We start from the raw sequence: 19,930 nt of genomic DNA on the forward strand, positions 1-19,930 counted from the left end.
CCTTTCTTTGCTTCTCTCTTGATCACCATCCAGCCATCCCTCCCCCAAACAAGGGACAACACCAACAACATCAGCAGAGGAGGATGGATGTGAATGACGGCAGCGACGGGGACGACGCCGTGGTGGTGGTGGTGATGGCGACGCGCGGAACGCAAGTGTGTGAGAAATGCGTGGGCGCATCCAGCTCCAGCTCGTGCTCGTGCGGACGGCAGGTGGTTGACACGGTGGCGTGGACGCTGGCCGCGCGCAACGCAGCCGGGGACATCGTCGCCTTTGCCGCAAAGCTGACCGAGGAGACGGCCGTGCTTGCCGCAAAGGGCATCGCCAACGTCGGCGTCAACACGACCATAGGCGGCATTGTCGGCGGCGTGAGTGGTGCCGTGTCCGGCGCTGTGACTGGCTTGTTCTGGACAGCGCTGTCGGCGGTGCGGGTGGGCGTGGGCGCCTCCGTGTCCCTCGTGTCATATCTGGCAAAGAAAGGGATCCAGGTTGCCCGCGGGCCCAACGGCTCCAGCGTGCTCACGCTGCCTGGCGAAACGGCAGAGTCGCTCGTGTCCGAGGTACACCTGCTGCACGTGGACGAGGCCACTTACAGAACAGGCGGCAGCGCTCACGATGATGACGATGATGATGACGATGACGATGACGATGACGATGACGATGTGAGGGATGAGAGGGAGGAGCAGGATGCGAGGGAGGATGGGGACGAAGAAAGTGAGGAGACGGGAGGGGTACTTCCTGGGAGCACGGCCGCGAAGACGACACAGGAGGACGACATGAAGGGCGTTCGAAGAAGGAAGCGGAGGAAGCGGACCAGAGAAGTTGGATGCCAGACGGAGATGCTGGGATGGAAACCGAAAGCAGAGAATCCGCAGTCATACATCACCTTCCTCCAAGTACCACGCGGTCAAATGCAGGTGAAGATGGGCGACATGCAGCCGTTGGGGGACAGAACCCGCATTGCGCGCGACCCATCGCCAGTCAAGGCCGCAGTGACGGCGACAACGGCAGCATCATCATCAACAGCTACGGCAACAGCGGCCGATGCAAGGGCAGCGAGGACAGCGTCCGCACCATTCATGGCATCAACAGCAGCGCCGGTGGCTGGCACAGCTGCACGAACACCAACTGCACGAACACCAACTGCACCATCAACACCGTCAGCATCAGCACCAACTGCGCCACCACCACCGTCATCGTCGTCGCATTTGCGGCACCGTACGCCTGTGGGGACGGCATCTGCCCCGCCAGCGGCGCACCTGTCCCGCGCATCAGCGCCCCCTGCTGCTGTTGGTGCCCATCGCAGCAGCAGTAGCAATACCGGTGCTCACAGACAGCAACATCAACATCGACAACAACAACAACAACAACAACACCAACAGCAGCAACATCAAAGACACCAACACCAACGACACCACCAGCAAGAGACCCATGCGGCACCGCCGGGAGGTGTTGGTGTCGCGAGCGCTCCTCCAATGGGAAACCCGTGAGCACAACGTGGACGGGGTGCAGAGGTGGCACTAACATGCGTTTGTTGTCCATGTGTTCCGTACTGGTGGCGCGGATAGCACGCTGCTTGCCTTGCACGCTGCTTACCGTTGATTCTTTCCGTTGCTTGTTTGTGTTGTCTCCAACGTGAATTGGATGTTGCCTTCGCACAAGGAAGAGCTGTATGTCGAGGTGTTTACGTTCTTATTTCATTCCTTTATGACCTCTTACACGCTGATCATGTGACTGTAACAGATGCGCTTCACATTGTGGGCAATAAATAACACAGCAATCAAGGCTACTCTATCTCATACACACACGGACACACACACACACACACGGACACACACACACACACACACACGGACACACACACACGTGCGCGCGCATGCGCGTGCAATCATGACTGTGATCTTGTATCTTCGGCAGAACTTGTCGTTGATTCCTTTGATGCTGCACTCACAGCGCGCGATGGTGGTAGTTTCTTTGCACTCGCAACCTGACAGCGAAGAACAGCCGCCCTTCCAACGACCATGCTGTACAGACACACCACCAACTCAGCCTCATGCATAAACTGCACACACACACACACACACACACACACACACACACACACAGACCGACAAGGTGAGGTTGTTGTAGACGATGATAAAAATCAAAGATATGATGCAATGACAGCAGCATCATCAGCAACAGTATCAGCAGCGATGTCGAGGCATTACTCACGGTTGACATGTTGAGTTCATGCAAATGCTTCATAATGAAAGACGGGAAGCGGATCGGCTGCGCGCTGCCCTGCTCGCATGCACGCGGGTGTGCGAGATGTATGAGCTTTACGCCATTGGCAGGAGCGAAAGCATCGATGGTGGAGCCACATGTGCTCATCAATGTATGTGCATTTAAGTGCAGGTGTGCGCGCGAACGCGCTATGAGTGCTTTGCATGTGCGAAATGTCTTCGCACATGTGTTGGCACGAGACACGCAAATGCCCGGCACTTGTGACGCACATTGTGAAGACGGCAGACGTAGGCATGCTTTCCTGCGTGAACGAGAACATCTGGCAAGTCATCACCGTCCTGCTTGAGGAGGTGGACACCTTGTCCACTGTCCCACGTGTTGATGCAGAAGTTGTACGTCTCCTTGTCAACAGGAATCGTGCACATGCGGTACAACACCTGTTTGAGAGGTCCACGCAGACTCACGACCATGGTGGTGAGAGCACGCCACCAAGCAGAACAACACGGAAAAAGAACCGCCGCTGTTTCGCTCTTGCGATGGACAGACAGATAGGCAGGCAGACAGGCATACAGACAGCAAGACAGACACATACAATCACTCACACATACGCACACGGCCACGTGAACAAACTCACGTCCTGTTCCAGATCCATCATGAAGACAACAATCTCGCTTGGCAACTGAAAGCATTCGGAAAACAGGGCAGCAATCACAACCCGTTCTGCAGAGGAGATCATGCACGCATGTGGGTCAGTCAAGAAGAAGAAGGAGACGCGTATATACCACACACAATGACGCAGACACACGCACACACGCACACGCACATGCCACAACGCAACACACACACACACACGCACACGCACACGCACACACGCACACGCAGAGACAGAGCCTCAATCAGTTGGTGCGTATGCATGTGCAGACAGCTTGTGGTGCGCGCACTTCGGCAATTCGTGACGACGGTGCCGATGATTTTGTTGCAGATGACGTTTTGCTGAGAAAACTGCTGCGTCTGGAACTTGATGAGGGTCCTGATGCATGCACGTCGCATTACGTGACATGATCAGTTGAAACGTTTGAATGGGAACGAGGCCAGCCAGATGAACCAGAAAATAAAGGAGAAGCTGGACGGACAAAACGGCCATTCAGCAGCACACACACACACACACACACACACACACACACACACACACACACACACACACACACACACACGCACGCACACACACACACACACACACACAAACACACACACACCAAACACACACAACAACGACAACAGCACATTCAGCCGACGCACTTGTTCTTGAAGGTTAGGAGGGCGCAGGTGAAGTCGCCCTGCTGGACATTCGCTGGCCGAAATGTCCTCGTGATGGTACTGCCGTGGGTCTGCAATGAACCAAGCACAGGGCGACAACAGCGATTCAACAACAGCAGCAGCATCGTTCACTGAAACAGCAACAACTTTAACAAAGAACAACAGAAACAAAGAATAGCAGCAACGAGAACGAGAATAGGAGCAAGAACAACATCCACCATCACAACTGCCCAACCTCCTCAATCCAGGGCTCGTCGGGCATGTTCATGGCTGCAAACTGCTCAAGTGCGCGCTGGCGCCGCGTGGCGGTCTGGTTACGCTTGCTCCCACGCCGCGACTGCATGGGATAAGGCAAAGAGGCGATAAACGCCATGGCACAGCATGACAAACAACATCAGGTCGCAACCTTTTCAGGAAGCAAAGTGGACGAGCACGCAGGTTGGAAGGAAATGCAGGCGTTTGCGTTGGCACAGCAGCAAGCAGACAGGCACACGGATGCAACAAACTGACGTCGGAAAACTTTGTGACTGGTTTGGATTTTGGCCAGGCCTGTAGCCGACACAGTTGCAAACTCAACTCTTTGCTTGGTCGCACCCTGAATTGAAAGAGGAGAGAAATGCAGCGAGTGGGACTGACAGTTACCCAGCATCATCACCAGCTTCGAACAAAGACAAAGACAAAGAAGGCAAAGACGATCGCACGCGCACACGAGCGGACGCAAGCAAGCAAGACCACACACGCACACGAGCGGACGCAAGCAAGCAAGACGTCACACGCACACGAGCGGACGCAAGCAAGCAAGACGTCACACGCACACACACACACACACACACACACACACACACACACACACACACAGAACACACGCATGCACACACACACATACCATCCAAATCCTGTCAGAAACTCCTCATCCAGTTGCCACATGCAGAGATGGGCGACGCGATCAAGGGTGACCAGCCCGCGCAGACCCCAGTGGTAGTGCATCACATCGTGACGGTGCGCTGACGGGCAGCATGCAGCATGTGTACAACAATCGCGGCGCGAGAGACATGAGTGTGGGGGTTATGATACGACTGTGCAGCCACTTCAAGCAACTGCATGATGTCTGTCAATACTGTAACGTCAACGTTCCACATTTACACACATGTACACACGCGTATTGGCACCATCACCACTCCACCACCACCACCACCACCACTGTTTGTCACGTGCAATTGACCTCGGCACAGGTGGTTTGCCAACTGTCGACTGCCGCGAGTGCGGGAAAGCGTCCCGTAGCGCGAGGGATTTACGCTTTGTCGGTTGCCTTGTTGCTGTTGCTGTTGCTGCTGCATGGTGCTGGTTGCCTTTCGACTGCCGAGCGGGCCCCCAACAGTGCTGGTGCGCGTGGTCTTCAAGCCTGTCGTGCTGATGGAGATGCTGCTTCGTCGTGGCATGCGTGTTAGCCTCTCAGCACCATCCCCGCCGGTGTTCTCACGACCACCATCATCGCCACGGTTGGTCTGCTCTCCCCCATCACCTCCACCATCACCATCATCGCGGACACCACTGCCATTATTCGAGTTGCTCTGCGCTGCTGCTGCTGTTCGTCTCCGCGTCCCGCTGGTGCTGCGGCTCGCTGGTGTTGTCGGGGCAGGAGTTATGGGCGATGTCAGGGAGGGCAATGCAATGGGCAGCATGTCACCGTTGGCAAACATGACAAGCGCGTGTGTTTGATCGCCCAGGAGTGAAAACGACGGAAGGAAATGGCAGCGAATCGGCATCAGCGTCAGGCCGTCGAAGCTGCTCGCACACATGGGCAAACACGATCACGGTGGTGGTGCGTGAACAAACGATAAGGCAAGAAGTATGTGTGTGTGTATGTGCGTGTGTGTATTTGTTAAACCATGACAGTTGCGCACGGCATGGTCACAATTCAAATGACCGATTACATGAGCACAGTCACTGCCACAACCACCACAAACATCACCACAACCACAGCCACCGCAAACAAATACCACCATTAATCAGTAGCGACCTGGTTGGCAGTTTCATCATCTGCGCAATGGTGATGGCAACACACGAGCGGGTGTGTGCGGTTGTGTTGAACGTCCTGTTTCGGTTTCGACAGGCAAGAGTTCGCAAAGGGGGTGGAGGGAGGAGGTGCGAGAGGAACAGTGTGAAGTGACGTCATGAGATCACACAAGAACAGAAAGGCGATGTAAACAAGTGCGGCATGGCACGCGGCTGTCCATTGTACAAACCACCCACCAGAGGCTGAGCGAAGAATCATCGTGCAGCACAAGAAACGACTGCTCATTCTGTAAACGCACACACACACACACACACGCACATCCATGTGTACGTGTGTGTGTGTACGTACGTACAGATGTTGGGTGAGTACACACAACACAACCCTGCCCCTAGTCATGCTCAACAACCTAGCAACCGTGACTGTTGTATGTGGGAGTCTGGGCATCAGTTGTGAGCACACGAGGCCGACAAGGTCTCACCTCTGCCCAGGACACGAAAATCGGCTTTGCGTGCACGGGGTCGTGGGTGAGGGTGTGGCCGAATTTGCCGCCGTCAAAGCGAATGACCACCAGGTCACGCTGATGAAGGAGAAGGGGGGAGGGGGGGGGAGATGTGCGTGGATACAATGGGGAGCGAGGGGGTGGGGGGGGGGAGCAGGGGTGAACCACTGAGACAAATCCACCATGACGCACACATGCTGACTCCAACATAGGAACTGCAAACAAAATATCAAAAACAAATAACCAAGGCAGCAAACGCAACAAGCAAAGTGGCAGTTGGCAGAACAGCATCAACTGCACACGAAACTTTGTTTCTCTCTCTACCTGGGACAACAGGCATGCAAACTTTCGAGACGGCGAGAAGGTCACGTCGAGCGATTGCGCAAACGCCGCCCGCCACTCCCTCGACGGATCTCTCGTCCAGTTTGGCGCCAGCGGCTGTTGAGGATGCAGCAACGGAGAGGCAGGCGCACTCAGTGCACGTGTGAAAATCAAGTGTGTGCGCATTTGTCTCCTGCCACGTGTTTTCTGGCACATTTACGGCGGAGACCAAGCGTGCGTTGTAACTATGTGTGGTGGTGGGTGACATTACTCCGAGCAACTGACCAGGACATTTGTTGGTGAAGTTGTAGTGGATGCCGGCGACGAGGGGGCGCCTGCATATCTGCTTGATGGCCATGACCGCCAAAGGAGAACAAGTGTGAATTTACACATGCCCATGAGAGAGCGCGGTAGGTCATTCATGTCGAGCATGTTTGGCAGAGTAGTTCAACAGACAGGGAAGAGAAATACAAGACACGCTGCAAAGGCTGGAGGGCGTTGTGGAGCAGACAAAGTGACCGGAAGCATTGGGGCCTGCACACACCGTGCCCTACATACACACGCGTGTACGTACGTGTATTCGACTGGGTAGAGGCCGTCTTGACTGGCCTGCACAAACTCGCTATCCTCCAGCGCCTCCACATCGTCCTCTGTGTCGCTCTTCGCCGCCGGATGCAGCGTCACCGTCTTCTTCTTCTTTGTCGCCGCAGTCGTATCGGCACGGCGGCGGAACTGACGGAGCACACGCACACACACACACAGACACACACAGACACGCAAACACACACACACACACACACACACACACACACACACAGACACGCAAACACACACACACACACAGACACGCAAACACACACACACACACAGAGACACGCAAACACACACACACACACAGACGTACGCACACACAAGGGAAGGTTGGTGAGCAAGACAAGGCGTTGTACAAAGCAAAAGCAGACATATTGTCGTGGAGGGTGGTGCCACGTCTGTTCTTGTACAGCAGAACATGGTGTTGACGCACCGCGACGGACTGGGAGTGCTTGATGCAGTAGAAGGAGCGGGAGCGCGCTTTGAGCATTGCATCGATGACTTGGTCCAGCCGGTTGCTGCGTGGCTCGGCCTACATTGGAATGTATGAGCGTACGCGCGCGCGCGTGTGTGTGTGTCAAGTTGGAGAAACGCAAGCAGCAAGGCACGGAAATACACATGTGCAGCCACACCCCGCAGATGGACAGATAGATAGGCAGACAGATAGGCAATCAAACGCACACACGCATGCACAAGTACGCACACGCACAAGTACACACACACAAGTACACACACAAGTACACACACACGCACACACACACACACAAGTACACACACATACATACACACACACAAGTACACGTACACAAACATGCACAGCGCACAGCACAAGGATGTCAGCGTCTCAGCAGCGGCAGGGGGCGTACAGGGGCTGTGCTTGGGGCGGAGGCGACGGAGGAGCGCATGAGTACACGGACTTGCGTGTGCACGAAATCGCGCAGTGCTATCAACTCGCCCGCCACTGACCGGCACGCCTCGGAGATGACCTCTTCCTCAAGCTCTTTCGCCAGCCACTGGACGACAGGCGCAGTACATGCGTGCGTGAATGTGCAGGTGGCGTTCATTGGAAGAGGACATGTGAGCAGCGTGAGAGCCATTGTCGCGGTCCTGCGTGTGATTACCAGCAAGGGAATAGAGCCATGAAGGTCTCGCTTCACAAAATATATCGTTTGCATACCCAAGAGACTTTGAGGTGTTGTGCAGCGGCAATGGCGGAATCGTAGTTTGCGTTGACGTCTGGGGGAATGTCCAGCACTGCACGCACAACCGGCAGGTACAGCGACAGACAAGCCAAGCAGGTGAGAGACGGCACACACACACACACACACACGCACACACACACACACACACGCACGCACGCACACAAGCTGAGTGTGTGTGATGTGATGCAGCCGACTGTCAAGTGCAGCGCACCTTTGGTGTCAAGCAGGTCATCCAGCAGCGATGTGACGATGCTGCGCACGAAATCGTATGTGGGCCGCTGCCACTTTGGGTACGCGGCCCGAGACATGTTTGGCAGGGATGGTCGCTGGTGCCTATACGTTGTTCATTGGTGGGTGGAAAGCACGCATCACAGCATCACTTGTCAAAGGTCCTGGAGTTGCGAACGTGTCATCACACACAAGATCGACAAAACACACGCACACACACACACACACACACACACACACACACACACACACACACACACACACACACACACACACGTGTGCAAACACACGCACACAGACAAAAATAAAAACAAACAAAACCACACACATACACGTGCATGAGACTGACAAGCGATCGAGTGCGTGCTTCTTTGCACGAATATGCTCCAGACGCAGCTCCTGCGCCGGCAACAGGGTGCGTTTGCTGGATGTCACAAGAGTGGTAGATGAAGGTGTTGTGAGTGGGTGAACATCAACGTAAATTTGTATGTACGTACATGGCATGTGCGTTTCTTGTGTAGGAGCGCGTGTTCGTGATGTTGTGCCTGTGCGTTGCACACTTTGCGTACAGCACCTGGCCAAGAGGATGGGTGTCGGTCGGCTCCATGTGATGCGGAGCGCGGCCGCGGACGACGGATCAACCAGGCCTTGCTCTGCGAGCTGACGGCGCTTGGCGCGGATGGCGTCCAGCTGTCGGTCAACCTCTTTGATGCGGGCGGAGAGTTGGTTTGTGTCATCGCAGCGCAGCGCAGCCAGCCGCTCCATCTGCGTTGAGCGGTCAAGATCAACAAAAGCACAGCACAGCACGCGCAACGGCACAAGTGGTTGGGTGAGATGGGCAGTGGTAAGGGGAGGGCGTGTAGCAAATTGATAAGCACACCATACAACAGCGGACTGCAACAGCGGCATACATGGGTTGCACGGCGTCTGGTGGTGGATGACGCTGTAGAAATGGAGTCGCTGCGCGCCGACAAGGCCGACATCTGGCGGCTCCCTCCACCTACGACCAGCGCATCATTCCCCGTCACAGAGACCATCTTATGTGCGTGTGTACGTGTGTGCGTGTACACGTGTGTGTTTGTGTACATACATATGTGTGCATGTGTGATGAGAGGTGCATAGAAGTGAGTGCGCGATGCTTGTGATGCGGTTGCACAGCTGCTACTTCAACGCAACAAGCAAGAAAAAGCACAGGCGAGCGACACCAGTGCGTGTGTGTGTGTGTGCGCGTGTGTTGGTTCGACATCAAGTGAAGAAGAGGCCGCACCTCTTCGTTGCAGGCGTCGATTGCAGCGTCCAGGTTTGCCAGCTGCTGTTGCAGTCGCGACACCTCTGCCTCTGCAGAGAGCAGCGCTTCCAGCGCCTCGCCACCTTGCATCTTGAAAACAAGTTGAAGGGAAGCGAAGGGAGGGGAGGCGAGGGGAAGGGAGGAAGGAGGACAAGTGATGATGAACAGACAACAGCAAAACCACACACAGTTGCGGTTGCCAGCTTATCCCAACACCACAAAGTGCGTTTGTTTTGGTTCTCGTGACGCAGTGCGTTGTGCAGTGTGCAGTGTCGTTCGTGCTTTGTTGTTGCATTAGTTTTTCGATCGCCACCCCCACAACAACACACCCCTTTCCAGCCTGATTGTCTCCATCTTTACTCAAGCGCCTGCTCTCACCATGTCGATGCCGAAAGGACTGGCCAACGCAGTGGCCAACAAGGCTTCCGAAGGCTCTGGCCTGCGCTCGCAACAAGGTGATGGCTGGATCCAGACGCAGACCAGCACATTCACCAACTGGGTGAACGTGCAGCTTGAGAAGGGCGGCTACCCGCAAGCTCCGGACGATGGTGTCGTGGACTTTATCAAGAACGGCGTCGCCCTCATCCAAGCAGTATGTTGTTTAAGTTGTTGTTGTTGTTTAAGTTGTTGTTTAAGTTGTTGTTGCTGTTGTTGTTGTTGTTGTTGTTGTTTAAGTTGTTGTTGTTGTTTAAGTTGTTGTTGTTTAAGTTGTTGTTGTTGTTGTTGTTTAAGTTGTTGTTGTTGTTGTTGTTTAAGTTGTTGTTTAAGTTGTTGTTGTTGTTGTTGTTGTTGTTGTTGTTGTTGTTGTTGTTGTTGTTGTTGTTGTTGTTGTTGTTGTTGTTGTTGTTGTTGTTTAAGTTGTTGTTGTTGTTTAAGTTATTGTTGTTGAAGTTGTTGAAGTTGTTGAAGTTGTTGTTGTTGTTTCAGTTGTTGTTGGGGGTGTTGTTGTTGTTGGTGTTGTTGTCGCTTGTCATGCCTCTGGGTGGCGGCGTTGATGCTTCGTTGGCGTAGTTACCCTATCGTGACGTTTACTTGCTCTGTTGCCTACCTTGCTCTGTTCAGCTCGTTGTTGTGTGTGCTGTTGTTCTGCTCTTACTTCGGGCGTTTCTTGCGACCGCTGTGCGTGTCGACCGACGCCCCCCGAGAGGCTCTGCATCCATCGTTCTGTTCAACACGACTAACTTTGTGACGCCTACACTGTTGTGACAGCTCGAAGTTGCCTCTGGAAAGAAGTTCAAGCGCTACAACAAGAACCCAAAGCTTCGCGTGCATGAGATTGAGAATGTCAACCATGCCCTGGACTTCATCAAGGAGGAAGGCCTCACGTATGTACAACGCAGCCGCTCAGCTCAACACACACAACACGCACACAACACACACACACACACACACACACACATACTCAGTAGGCGCTCGTGCACCACGATGTCGCTTCCTTTCTCAAATCCCCCGCGGTCTCACTGCTGTTCACGTTGCATGCAGTGTGGTGAACATTGGATCTGAGGACGTGGTGGATGGCAACACCAAGCTCGTGCTCGGCCTCATCTGGACCATCATCTACCACTACCAAATTGCCGCCGCCTTCAAGAACGCGCCCTCTGCCAACGCCAAGAAGAACAGCGCAAAGGACATCCTCCTTGAGGTGCGCGTGCGCGTGTGTGTTTCGCACCACCGCCGTGTGTTTGGGGTGCTTCCCTATCATCATTGAACGCATTCAGCCACCTATTGCTTGCTGTTCCATTTTGAGTGTTACAACCATTCCTCACACATCATCCCCATCAACCTCGTCATCACACACACACACACACACACACACACACACACACACTTGTCCCTCATCCCCTCCTCTCACGCACTTGCACACGCTGGCTGCAGTGGGTCAACTCGCAAATCCCCGAGTACAAGATCTCCAACTTCAACAAGGACTGGAGCGATGGCCGCGCCCTCTGCGCCCTCGTCAACAAGATTGGTCAGTCATGCAGTGCATGGTGTTGCGGTTGCGTGTGTGCGTGTGCCTACGCCCAATAACACCACCTGGCTTCACCTTTCTCCCCATCAGGTGGCGAGCCCTGGCTCATCCCCAACCACCGCGAAATGCACACGGAGAGCGCAAAGCGCAATGCGCAGGTTGCCATTGACACCGCAAACGAGCACCTGGCCATCCCAAAGGTACCGCCGTGCACTGCTTGTTGCCGCCTCGTTTGCATTTGTGTCACTTTTGAGTTGCACGACAATCTTTGTTGTGCAATCTCTTGTTGGCTTTACGAAGTCAGTGATCATGGCTCTCACGGCCGCAATGGCCCTACTTGCCTGAACCAACCAGCCGACCAACCAACCAATCAACCAACCAAATCACCAACCAACCAACCAACCAACCAATCAGCCACCATCCCAATAACCTCCCTCGCCCCTCCCCACTTTTCGTACCCCCGCAGGTGCTGGAGGCTGAGGACCTGGTCAACCCTGCCCTGGACGACCTGTCGATGATGACATATGTCTCCTACTTCAAGACGGCCAAGCGCGTGCAGCCCGATGGCAAGATTGCTGCCGAGTCTGAGCCCGAGCCCGAGAAGGAGGCGGAAGAGGAGGAGACGAAGGAGGTCGAAAAGGCAGCGCCTGCCGATGACTCTTCCTCCGCTGGCCTCCCGCCCCCATGGGAGCGCAGCCCGGACTGGCGCGCGTACGAGGTGGGTGTCGTATGTGTATGCGTGTGTGTGTGTGTGCATGTGTGTGCATGTGTGCATGTGTGATGTGTGCATGTGCGTTTGCGTGTGCGTTTGCGTTTGCGTTTGCACGTGCCTGCATTGAAGGTTGCATGCATCCAATATTGGTTGCCATCTCCTCATATTGTTTCCATGACACACATCAACTGTTCTATCCATCGTATTCACCCTCAACCAACCCACTCTCACCACCACCACCACCTCGACTACACGATCACCACCACGACGCCGTCATCAGGGCGCTGACCTTGGCGGCCGCTGCAAGATCCGCGTGTACTCGTCCACGACCACATCCAGCGCCGTCACCCGCAAGAACAACGAGGAGATGATGCGCCTGTTTGAGCGCATGGGCGTGCACAACCGCCCCGACTTTGAGCCGTGGGTGATGGTGGATCTCATGGACAAGGCGGACCGCGACAAGGTCTTTGAGAAGGCCGGCACGCGCCAGCTGCCAATGCTGTTTGTGGATGACGAGTACATTGGCGGTTACGATCGCGTCATGGAGCTCAATGAAACCAACGAGCTGGAGAAAATCCTCCAGTACTGAACTCGCACACGTACGTACACACGCGTGCGCACACACGCACATTCGTGCCTTTGTGTTATGATTCTGCTTTTCGTCGTGTTTTTCTTTGTGTCCTGTGCGCTTCGAGGTTGGTTTTGCCGCCTTTTTGCGTGTGGAATGCATCCATCGATCATGCGACACGCAAGTGAACATGTGTCTGTCTCTGGCTGTCTGTCTTTGTCTGTCTGCCTGTCACTGTTCATCTTTTGTCTCTGTCTCTGCCTCTGTCTCCCCCTCTCTGCTTCTCTCCCGCTTTCTCAATGTTTCTCTTGACCTTCAGTCCATGCGGTACACTTTCGTGTTTTGTATGTTTAGTGCAGCGACTTGCGGCCATATCAAATTCAAGCAGTGAAGAAGGCATGGAAAGGAGAGAGCTTGCGAGGTGTGTCTGATCTTGGATCCGACGATGCACAGAAGAAAAGGTGGTGAACGACACATGGCTTGGGCAACGCCAAGTGGACGGTCGTGAGAACAAAGGAAGACAGTCAAACAACAGAAAGCGGTAAGAAACCAGCCAGTAAGCGACGAGTAGAAATTAAAAGACTGCAATAGCACATGCACATACACAACATGAAAATGTATATTGTGCATGACAGAGCTCTGAAAAGGGCCACAAGAAAACCAACCATCGGCCAACACAGACAGACACACACAGACACACACACACACACTTTGTTAAAGCACATAGACAAAGCTTCGGAACACGGCACTGAGTGTGTGCACCACGCCTAACATAACCTGTGAAACAGCCTGGCTTGTCACACGTGTGTGGAATGCGTTGGTTGAGGGATGGGCTCAACCGTCAAGTAGCCGCCGTCATCGTCATCATCACCGCCACCGCCATTGCCCGGTACCACCAGCGGTGCTTGTCGGAGCATGTCGTTCTCTGCTGCCCACTGAGGGTTCCACTGGTGGGCTCCCGGCTGCGCGGCGCCAAAACTGCTCTTGCTGTCTGTGCGGCTGGTGAGCGTGACGGGCGAGCTGATGGCTGCATCGCCCGTGTGCGATGTCTGGCGTGCGCGCCGCAGGAACAGCATCACCACCACCAGCATCAGGAACGCAACCACGCACACCACGACAATGAGTATGTTTGTGGTTGCCTCGTTGCCCGAGCTTGACGCACTGCTGAGAGCGCGCGTGTCCCGCCGGGCCTGATCTTCCGTGGTGCAGCGGAACGGCGCTGCCTCGCTCACATACGTCCGGCGCGCATCGCCGAGCTGTGCGCACGATGTCACGCAGCGGGCTGGCAGGAACGTTGCGCTCTGCCGCGTGTCGTTGTAGAAGGGCTGGTCGCCAGGGCATGCCGCAAGGCAGGCGTCGCCAGCAAGGAACGGAAACCCCGTGGAGCATTGCACCACGCATGCGCCATCCTCCTCCTTGTTGCGGCACCGCACACACGCCGACGCGTCGCCCGGTCGCTCGCACCCATCGATGCACTCGTCATGGCACCGCCCGCACACGCCCGCTTCGGAAGGAGCGCTGCCGTCCGGGCATGCGGACACACATCGCCCTTCGTTCTCCACATTGGCACACGCCACGCAATCAAAGGCAGTGACACCTGTGCAGCCGCCTGCGCACTGGGTGTGGCACAGGTTGCACGCGCCGTCAACGGGTGTGGTGTCACTGAACGTGCCGACGGGGCACGCGACGAGACACACGGGGGTCTGGGGGTCGCTGAGATCTGTGACAGCGAGGCAGCCAGCATCGCAGTCTGCTGCGGTGGGGCCGGAGCACAGCCCGTCGCGGCACAGCGGGTTGCAGTCGTCGCATTCCCCAGAGGCGGTGAGATGGGAGCCGCGGCGACACGACGTGCAGTCCATTTCGCCCGCACCGCTGCACGCTGCACATGAGCGGTGACAAGCAGCGCACTCCCTGTTGTTGTCAGCGAAGAACCCGGCTGGACACGCGGACACGCATGCGCCCTCATGCCGCACGTTTGCACACGGGTTGGCCATCACTGGCTGCCCATCCGCAGGCAAGCAGTCGAACGCCGTTGGGCCAGAGCAGCGGGCGCTTTGCGAGCACTGTGCATTACATACTGCGCACGTGCCAGACGTACTCAGGAACGTGGAGGTTGGGCACTCGAGCACACACACGCCACCGTAGCGCGCAGTCGCACATGCCGCGCAGTCCGAGGCATCAGGTCCCGTGCAGCCATCGCACGCGTCGTGGCAGGGTGTGCACGTGCTCGTGTCAGCATCAGCAAAAAAGCCGTGAGGACAGGCAGCGCGACACGCGGTCGTTGTGGATGCGGAGGTCACCGTGGTCCCCGTGCTGGCAGTGCTGGTGCTGGTGCTACCGTTGTTCTCTTGACCAGTTTGCAGTGCGCTGGTCGGCACAAGAACGCCCGCGCATTCCGTGCAATCATCTGGGGATGGCCCGCTGCACCCCTGCACCACGGTACTGCACAGGGAGTGGCAGGGGCGACAAATGCCATCCTCGTCGGCGTACTCCCACGCGAAGCATTCATTCCTGCACACGCCATCTGAGCCCAACACGCCCGCACACGAGATGCAGTCGGCAGCACCGGGCCCGCGGCAGCCGCCGCTGCACTGCTCGCTGCACGGCCAGCACGTGCTGTCTTGCAAGTACGTTCCATTTGGGCAGGAGGACACGCAGCGGCCGTCGGCGACAACACCGCGACAGGCGGCGCAGTCGGCGTTGGAGGGCCCGAAGCAGCCGTCACACATGGCGTTGCACGGCATGCAGTACTCGGGGGCAGTCGTGCCAAAACCAACGGGTGCGGTGGGAGATGCGTACGCGTCGTGGGGGCAGGAGCTCACGCACGTGGACGTGGTTGTGTCTGCAAACGCCACGCAGCTGCCGCAGCTTGTTGATGAAGGGCCCGAGCAGGTGGCGCACGCCGCATCACACGTGCGGCACACGCGCGTGTCATCCTCGTACGTGCCATCTGGGCAGGTGTCAGCACACGTGACGTGCACAACGCCAGCCTGCGCCTGCACAATGGCAACAGCGCTGTCTGCACACGACAGGCACTGGTGGTCGCCCGGTCCCCAGCATGCGCCGTTGCACAGCGAGGAGCAAGGCCTGCACACGCCTTCATCGTCCGCGTATGTGTTGGACGGGCACGTCGCCACGCACTCGCCGTCTTGCAGGGAAAAGCGGCGGCAGGCGTTGTCGAGGCACTCACTCGCAGATGGACCCTGTACATACGAGAAAGAGGAAAGGAGACAAAGGGGGGGGGGGCAAGTGGGAAGGCAAGAGCGTCAATGGGAGAAGTTGAGTAATGAGAACATGTGTGCATGAGTGCGGGTGAGCGTTTTCATGTTTTGTAAGGGAGCCTAGTGTGGTAGATGTTGTGCGGAACATGAGGCAAGGCCGAGAGTGTGTGTATGTATGTGTGTGTGTGTGTATGTGTGTGTGTGTGTGTGTGTGTGTGTGTGTGTGTGTGGTGTGTGGTGCATTGCGCGAAACGAATATGCCTACCGTGCATCCAAGCTGGCACTCGGCGTGGCACGGTGCGCACACGCTGTCGGCGGTGCTGTACTCAAACGTGTCGCACGCATCGATGCATTCAACAGCGCCCGTGTTGAGCACACGCGAGAAAGTGCGGCAGGCGACACAATCAAACGCAGTGACGCCCGTGCAGCCATCAGCGCATTGGTGGTGGCACGGCTGACAGTCGCCGCCTGCAACAGATGTTGTGCCTGCTGGACAGTCGTTCATGCATGTGCCGTTCAAGGAGAAGCGCCTGCATGCGCGGCACTCCGATGCTGAAGGGCCCACGCATCCTACACAGCAGAAGTAGTGAACATGGACGGGGCGCACGAGCACCACATATAAGATCTGAGGGGTTTGCTTTGGAAGAATGGAGATGAAGAATATCTATCGATCCACAGGCGTCACACACGAAAGGATACACAGACACAGAAACACACGACACAGACAGACACACAGCCACACACACACACACACACAGACACAGAACACACACACACACAGACACAGAGACAGACACACACACACACAGACACAGAAGACAGACACAGGCACACAGAGACACGGAGCAACACAATGCAATTTGGTGCGCGTGTACCGCACCTCGAGAGTCACATTGGGAGTCGCACGCAATGCAACGCCGTTGGTCATCAACAAACGTGGCTGTGGGGCAGTTGGGCACACACGTGCCGTCAAGCTCCACATTGACGCAGGACATGCACGCAGACGGGCCTGAAGCGAGAATGCAAAGGCAAGGGGTTTGCGTCAGCAGAATGCGAGGCGGATGTGGAGCCGTGGGTACCCATAACGACGCAAACTCGTGGCCATGCAAGCACACAAGCACGCACACACAAGCACGCACACACCAGCACATACAACCATACAACACACACACACACACAGACGCACAGACACGACACACCTTGTCCGGTGCAGCCACCACTGCATTGCTGGTCACAGGGGCGACAGACGCCATCATCGCTCCAGTGGTTGGGCGGGCACGAGGCAACACAGGTGCCATCAGCGACGACGTTGCGGCAGGAGCGGCATGCAAAGCCGAGCAGTGCACCTGCGGCAGCACAGCCTTCGTCGCCACACTGCTCGTGGCACGGAGAGCACTGGCCTGGCTCTCCCGACTGGTAGAAGCCGACACCGCAGCGATCACAGGCGCGGCCGCTCACCCCTGGTTTGCACGGGCACTGCCCGCTCTCTGAGTCGCACACGCCGCTCTCGCTGCCAATGTCGCTGCACGCGCAGTCGAGGCAGCCATAGAAGAAGTCCCGCCCAAACCCAAACGATCCCGGCTCGCACGTGTCGCAAGCGCGGCCAACAACGCGCGGCTTACACACGCACGCGCCAGTGCGCACATCACACTGTGGGGAGACGGCGCCATCAACGTCACACGCGCAGTCAACACAGGAGGCAGTGAGGTTGGTGGTGGTGCGGTAGTGGTTCTCCGTGCACGCCTCGCACTCAATGCCCGTCTGTCAACACGATAAGTTGGTGGTGGAAGGCGAGAGGTCGAGAAAGGGCATGGGGTGGTTGGCAACGTTGTGTGAGCGCTGGTGGGTAATAGCTTTGCCACAGGGCTACAAACATGTGCAACAGGCGGCTGGCGACGTGAAGAGGGCTGATACTTTTGCAACAGACGGAGGAAGGGTGCGCAGCAGAAACAAAGCAAGACAACCCAGCAAAGAAGCAGACAAAGAATAAAAACAAAGCAGGCAAAGAAAAAAAGGCAGGCAAAGAAAAAAAGGCAGGCAAAGACACACACACACACACACACACACACACACACACACACACACACACACACACCGTGTTATCCTTGCATTCGATGCAGACGCCAACACCTTCGTCAGGCGTAAAGGCGCACGCATCAGCGTGGCTGTTGCAGTTGCACTCGGTGCATTCGTTGGCTGCGCTTGGCGTTCCCTGCATGAACGCGTGTTGGTTGAAGAGCGGCAGGCACTGGTCGCACGTTGCGCCCACAGTGTTGTGCTCGCAGTCACATGTGATGAACTCGGCCCCATCTTCATCCATGTTTGTCTGGCATGTGCTGGCGTGACCGTTGCAGAAGCAGCGCGACGACACCTGCGAAGAGGGACAGCGTGGCAGCGGATGAATGAGTGACGATGCATATCAATGAAGAGAATGATTGTGTGTGTGTGACGGAATTGGAAAAGAACAAATGGGGCAAAAGGCAAGAACAGAAAGGCGTGTCAACCAAACACACACACACACACACACACACACACACACACACACACACACACACACACACACACACACACATACACACACACACACACACACACACGTGTACGCACAGAGGCACATACACGCACCCGGATGGAAGTAATTTCGTAGAAGGGGATGTCAGGGAGCGGATTGCCAAACGGATCCTCGGCGGTGTCGGGCCCGTGATACTCAAGGAACGCAATGCGCAGGAACCTGTACACGTGTGCACACATATGCACGCCAACGGTGGACGTGCGCGGCCAACAACATGGTTGATTGGTCAGTGAACAGGGATGAGGTGACGGGACTGGAGCAAGCAACATCAAGGCAGATCGGATGCAGCAGTCGCGATTCAGAGCCACATCAACATACCGCGTGCGAACAAATGCTTGGAGCCGAGGGTTGTTGAAGAAGTCCCGGCTGGATCCTGTGTGACAGAAAGAAAGCAATGAGTGGTATTGGGGGGACACCGGATCAATGAGGCCAGATGCATCGGCGAGCAGGCAGATACGCAGGCAGGCAGGCAGATCGACAGATAGGCAGATAGGCAAACACACACACACACACACACACACACACACACACACACACACACACACACACACACACACACACGTTCACGCACACACATACGCACGCACGCGCAGACTTTGACGCACACATGCGCACGCACGCACATACATACACACTCTGCACCTGTTGGTGGCCTCTGAGGATCGAGGGGGTTGAACTGCAGGTCGTTGTCGCCGGCCGGGCTCGATCCCGTCGAAACACACACGGCTTCCTCGGTCACCTTGGGTGCCCTGTGACCACATAGCAACAAGCAGCAGCATACACACCACACACACACACACACACACCACACACACACACACACACACACACACACACACACACACACACACACACACTTGCTGGTGAATTCACTGCACTGCTCCATGACATCAGCGCCATCGTTCCTTGCATCAAACCTCACCACCACCACCACTTACAACATCCACCACCACCACCATCACAATGCCCATCACCACCCTGCCCAGCTGCCGTTTGCGCGCAAGTACGTCGGCGAGAAGACAAAAAGGTCTCGATGTGCGCACCGTTCGGCTCTTTGGCAGACAAATCCTCGGTGCGTGCCAGCGGTGGCGGTCGTGATAGATCTTGGTGTCTAGATGTCTGTGTCTTGTGTCTGTGGTGGTGTGGTGGTTTGCATGGTGTGTGCTGTGCACGCTGATCCATTCATGCTCTCTTTGCTG

At 56.0% G+C, this 19,930-nt stretch overlaps 4 protein-coding genes across 4 annotated transcripts; 2 read left to right on the forward strand and 2 right to left on the reverse strand.

The window, feature by feature from the left end:
- Positions 1-83: 83 nt before the first annotated feature.
- Positions 84-1,315, forward strand: PTSG_04143 (uncharacterized protein; the record flags this gene model as incomplete). The annotated part of the gene is made up of 2 exons (XM_004994985.1): positions 84-940; positions 982-1,315. The coding sequence occupies 2 exons, from the start codon at positions 84-86 to the stop codon at positions 1,313-1,315; spliced, it is 1,191 nt and encodes a 396-aa protein (XP_004995042.1).
- A 1,000-nt stretch (positions 1,316-2,315) lies between these two features.
- PTSG_04144 (uncharacterized protein) lies at positions 2,316-9,834 on the reverse strand. The gene is made up of 22 exons (XM_004994986.1): positions 9,669-9,834; positions 9,313-9,438; positions 8,976-9,166; positions 8,751-8,825; positions 8,385-8,506; positions 8,149-8,225; positions 7,838-7,984; positions 7,405-7,503; positions 6,955-7,112; positions 6,666-6,723; positions 6,384-6,497; positions 6,039-6,137; positions 5,797-5,846; positions 5,564-5,638; positions 4,766-5,328; positions 4,424-4,547; positions 4,054-4,138; positions 3,779-3,880; positions 3,526-3,614; positions 3,168-3,256; positions 2,861-2,946; positions 2,316-2,663 (listed from the first exon to the last, which is right to left on the reverse strand). The coding sequence occupies exons 1-22, from the start codon at positions 9,777-9,779 to the stop codon at positions 2,415-2,417; spliced, it is 2,889 nt and encodes a 962-aa protein (XP_004995043.1). The 5' UTR covers positions 9,780-9,834; the 3' UTR covers positions 2,316-2,414.
- Positions 9,835-9,981: 147 nt separating this feature from the next.
- Positions 9,982-13,538, forward strand: PTSG_04145 (uncharacterized protein). The gene is made up of 7 exons (XM_004994987.1): positions 9,982-10,281; positions 10,899-11,014; positions 11,172-11,331; positions 11,565-11,658; positions 11,749-11,858; positions 12,125-12,376; positions 12,651-13,538. The coding sequence occupies exons 1-7, from the start codon at positions 10,069-10,071 to the stop codon at positions 12,957-12,959; spliced, it is 1,254 nt and encodes a 417-aa protein (XP_004995044.1). The 5' UTR covers positions 9,982-10,068; the 3' UTR covers positions 12,960-13,538.
- Positions 13,272-18,173, reverse strand: PTSG_04146 (laminin alpha 5 chain). The gene is made up of 4 exons (XM_004994988.1): positions 17,359-18,173; positions 17,040-17,168; positions 16,425-16,729; positions 13,272-16,141 (listed from the first exon to the last, which is right to left on the reverse strand). The coding sequence occupies exons 2-4, from the start codon at positions 17,152-17,154 to the stop codon at positions 13,736-13,738; spliced, it is 2,826 nt and encodes a 941-aa protein (XP_004995045.1). The 5' UTR covers positions 17,155-17,168; positions 17,359-18,173; the 3' UTR covers positions 13,272-13,735.
- Positions 18,174-19,930: the final 1,757 nt, after the last annotated feature.

The sequence above is a fragment of the Salpingoeca rosetta genome, assembly GCF_000188695.1.
Source record: "Salpingoeca rosetta unplaced genomic scaffold supercont1.9, whole genome shotgun sequence".
Classification (NCBI taxonomy): Eukaryota; class Choanoflagellata; order Craspedida; family Salpingoecidae; genus Salpingoeca; species Salpingoeca rosetta.

Coding starts and splice junctions, on each gene's coding strand:
- PTSG_04144 (XM_004994986.1), bottom strand. CDS start 9,779: ATGCAAGGTGGCGAGGCGCTGGAAGCGCTGCTCTCTGCAGAGGCAGAG. Junction 3,257..3,525: donor CTCCTAACCTTCAAGAACAA/GTGCGTCGGCTG, acceptor TGCATGCATCAG/GACCCTCATCAAGTTCCAGA. Junction 2,947..3,167: donor CGTCGTCACGAATTGCCGAA/GTGCGCGCACCA, acceptor TCTCCTCTGCAG/AACGGGTTGTGATTGCTGCC.
- PTSG_04145 (XM_004994987.1), top strand. CDS start 10,069: ATGTCGATGCCGAAAGGACTGGCCAACGCAGTGGCCAACAAGGCTTCC. Junction 10,282..10,898: donor GCGTCGCCCTCATCCAAGCA/GTATGTTGTTTA, acceptor CTGTTGTGACAG/CTCGAAGTTGCCTCTGGAAA. Junction 11,659..11,748: donor CGCCCTCGTCAACAAGATTG/GTCAGTCATGCA, acceptor TCTCCCCATCAG/GTGGCGAGCCCTGGCTCATC.
- PTSG_04146 (XM_004994988.1), bottom strand. CDS start 17,154: ATGTCCTGCGTCAATGTGGAGCTTGACGGCACGTGTGTGCCCAACTGC. Junction 16,730..17,039: donor CTCCCAATGTGACTCTCGAG/GTGCGGTACACG, acceptor TCTGCTGTGTAG/GATGCGTGGGCCCTTCAGCA. Junction 16,142..16,424: donor AGTGCCAGCTTGGATGCACG/GTAGGCATATTC, acceptor TCGTATGTACAG/GGTCCATCTGCGAGTGAGTG.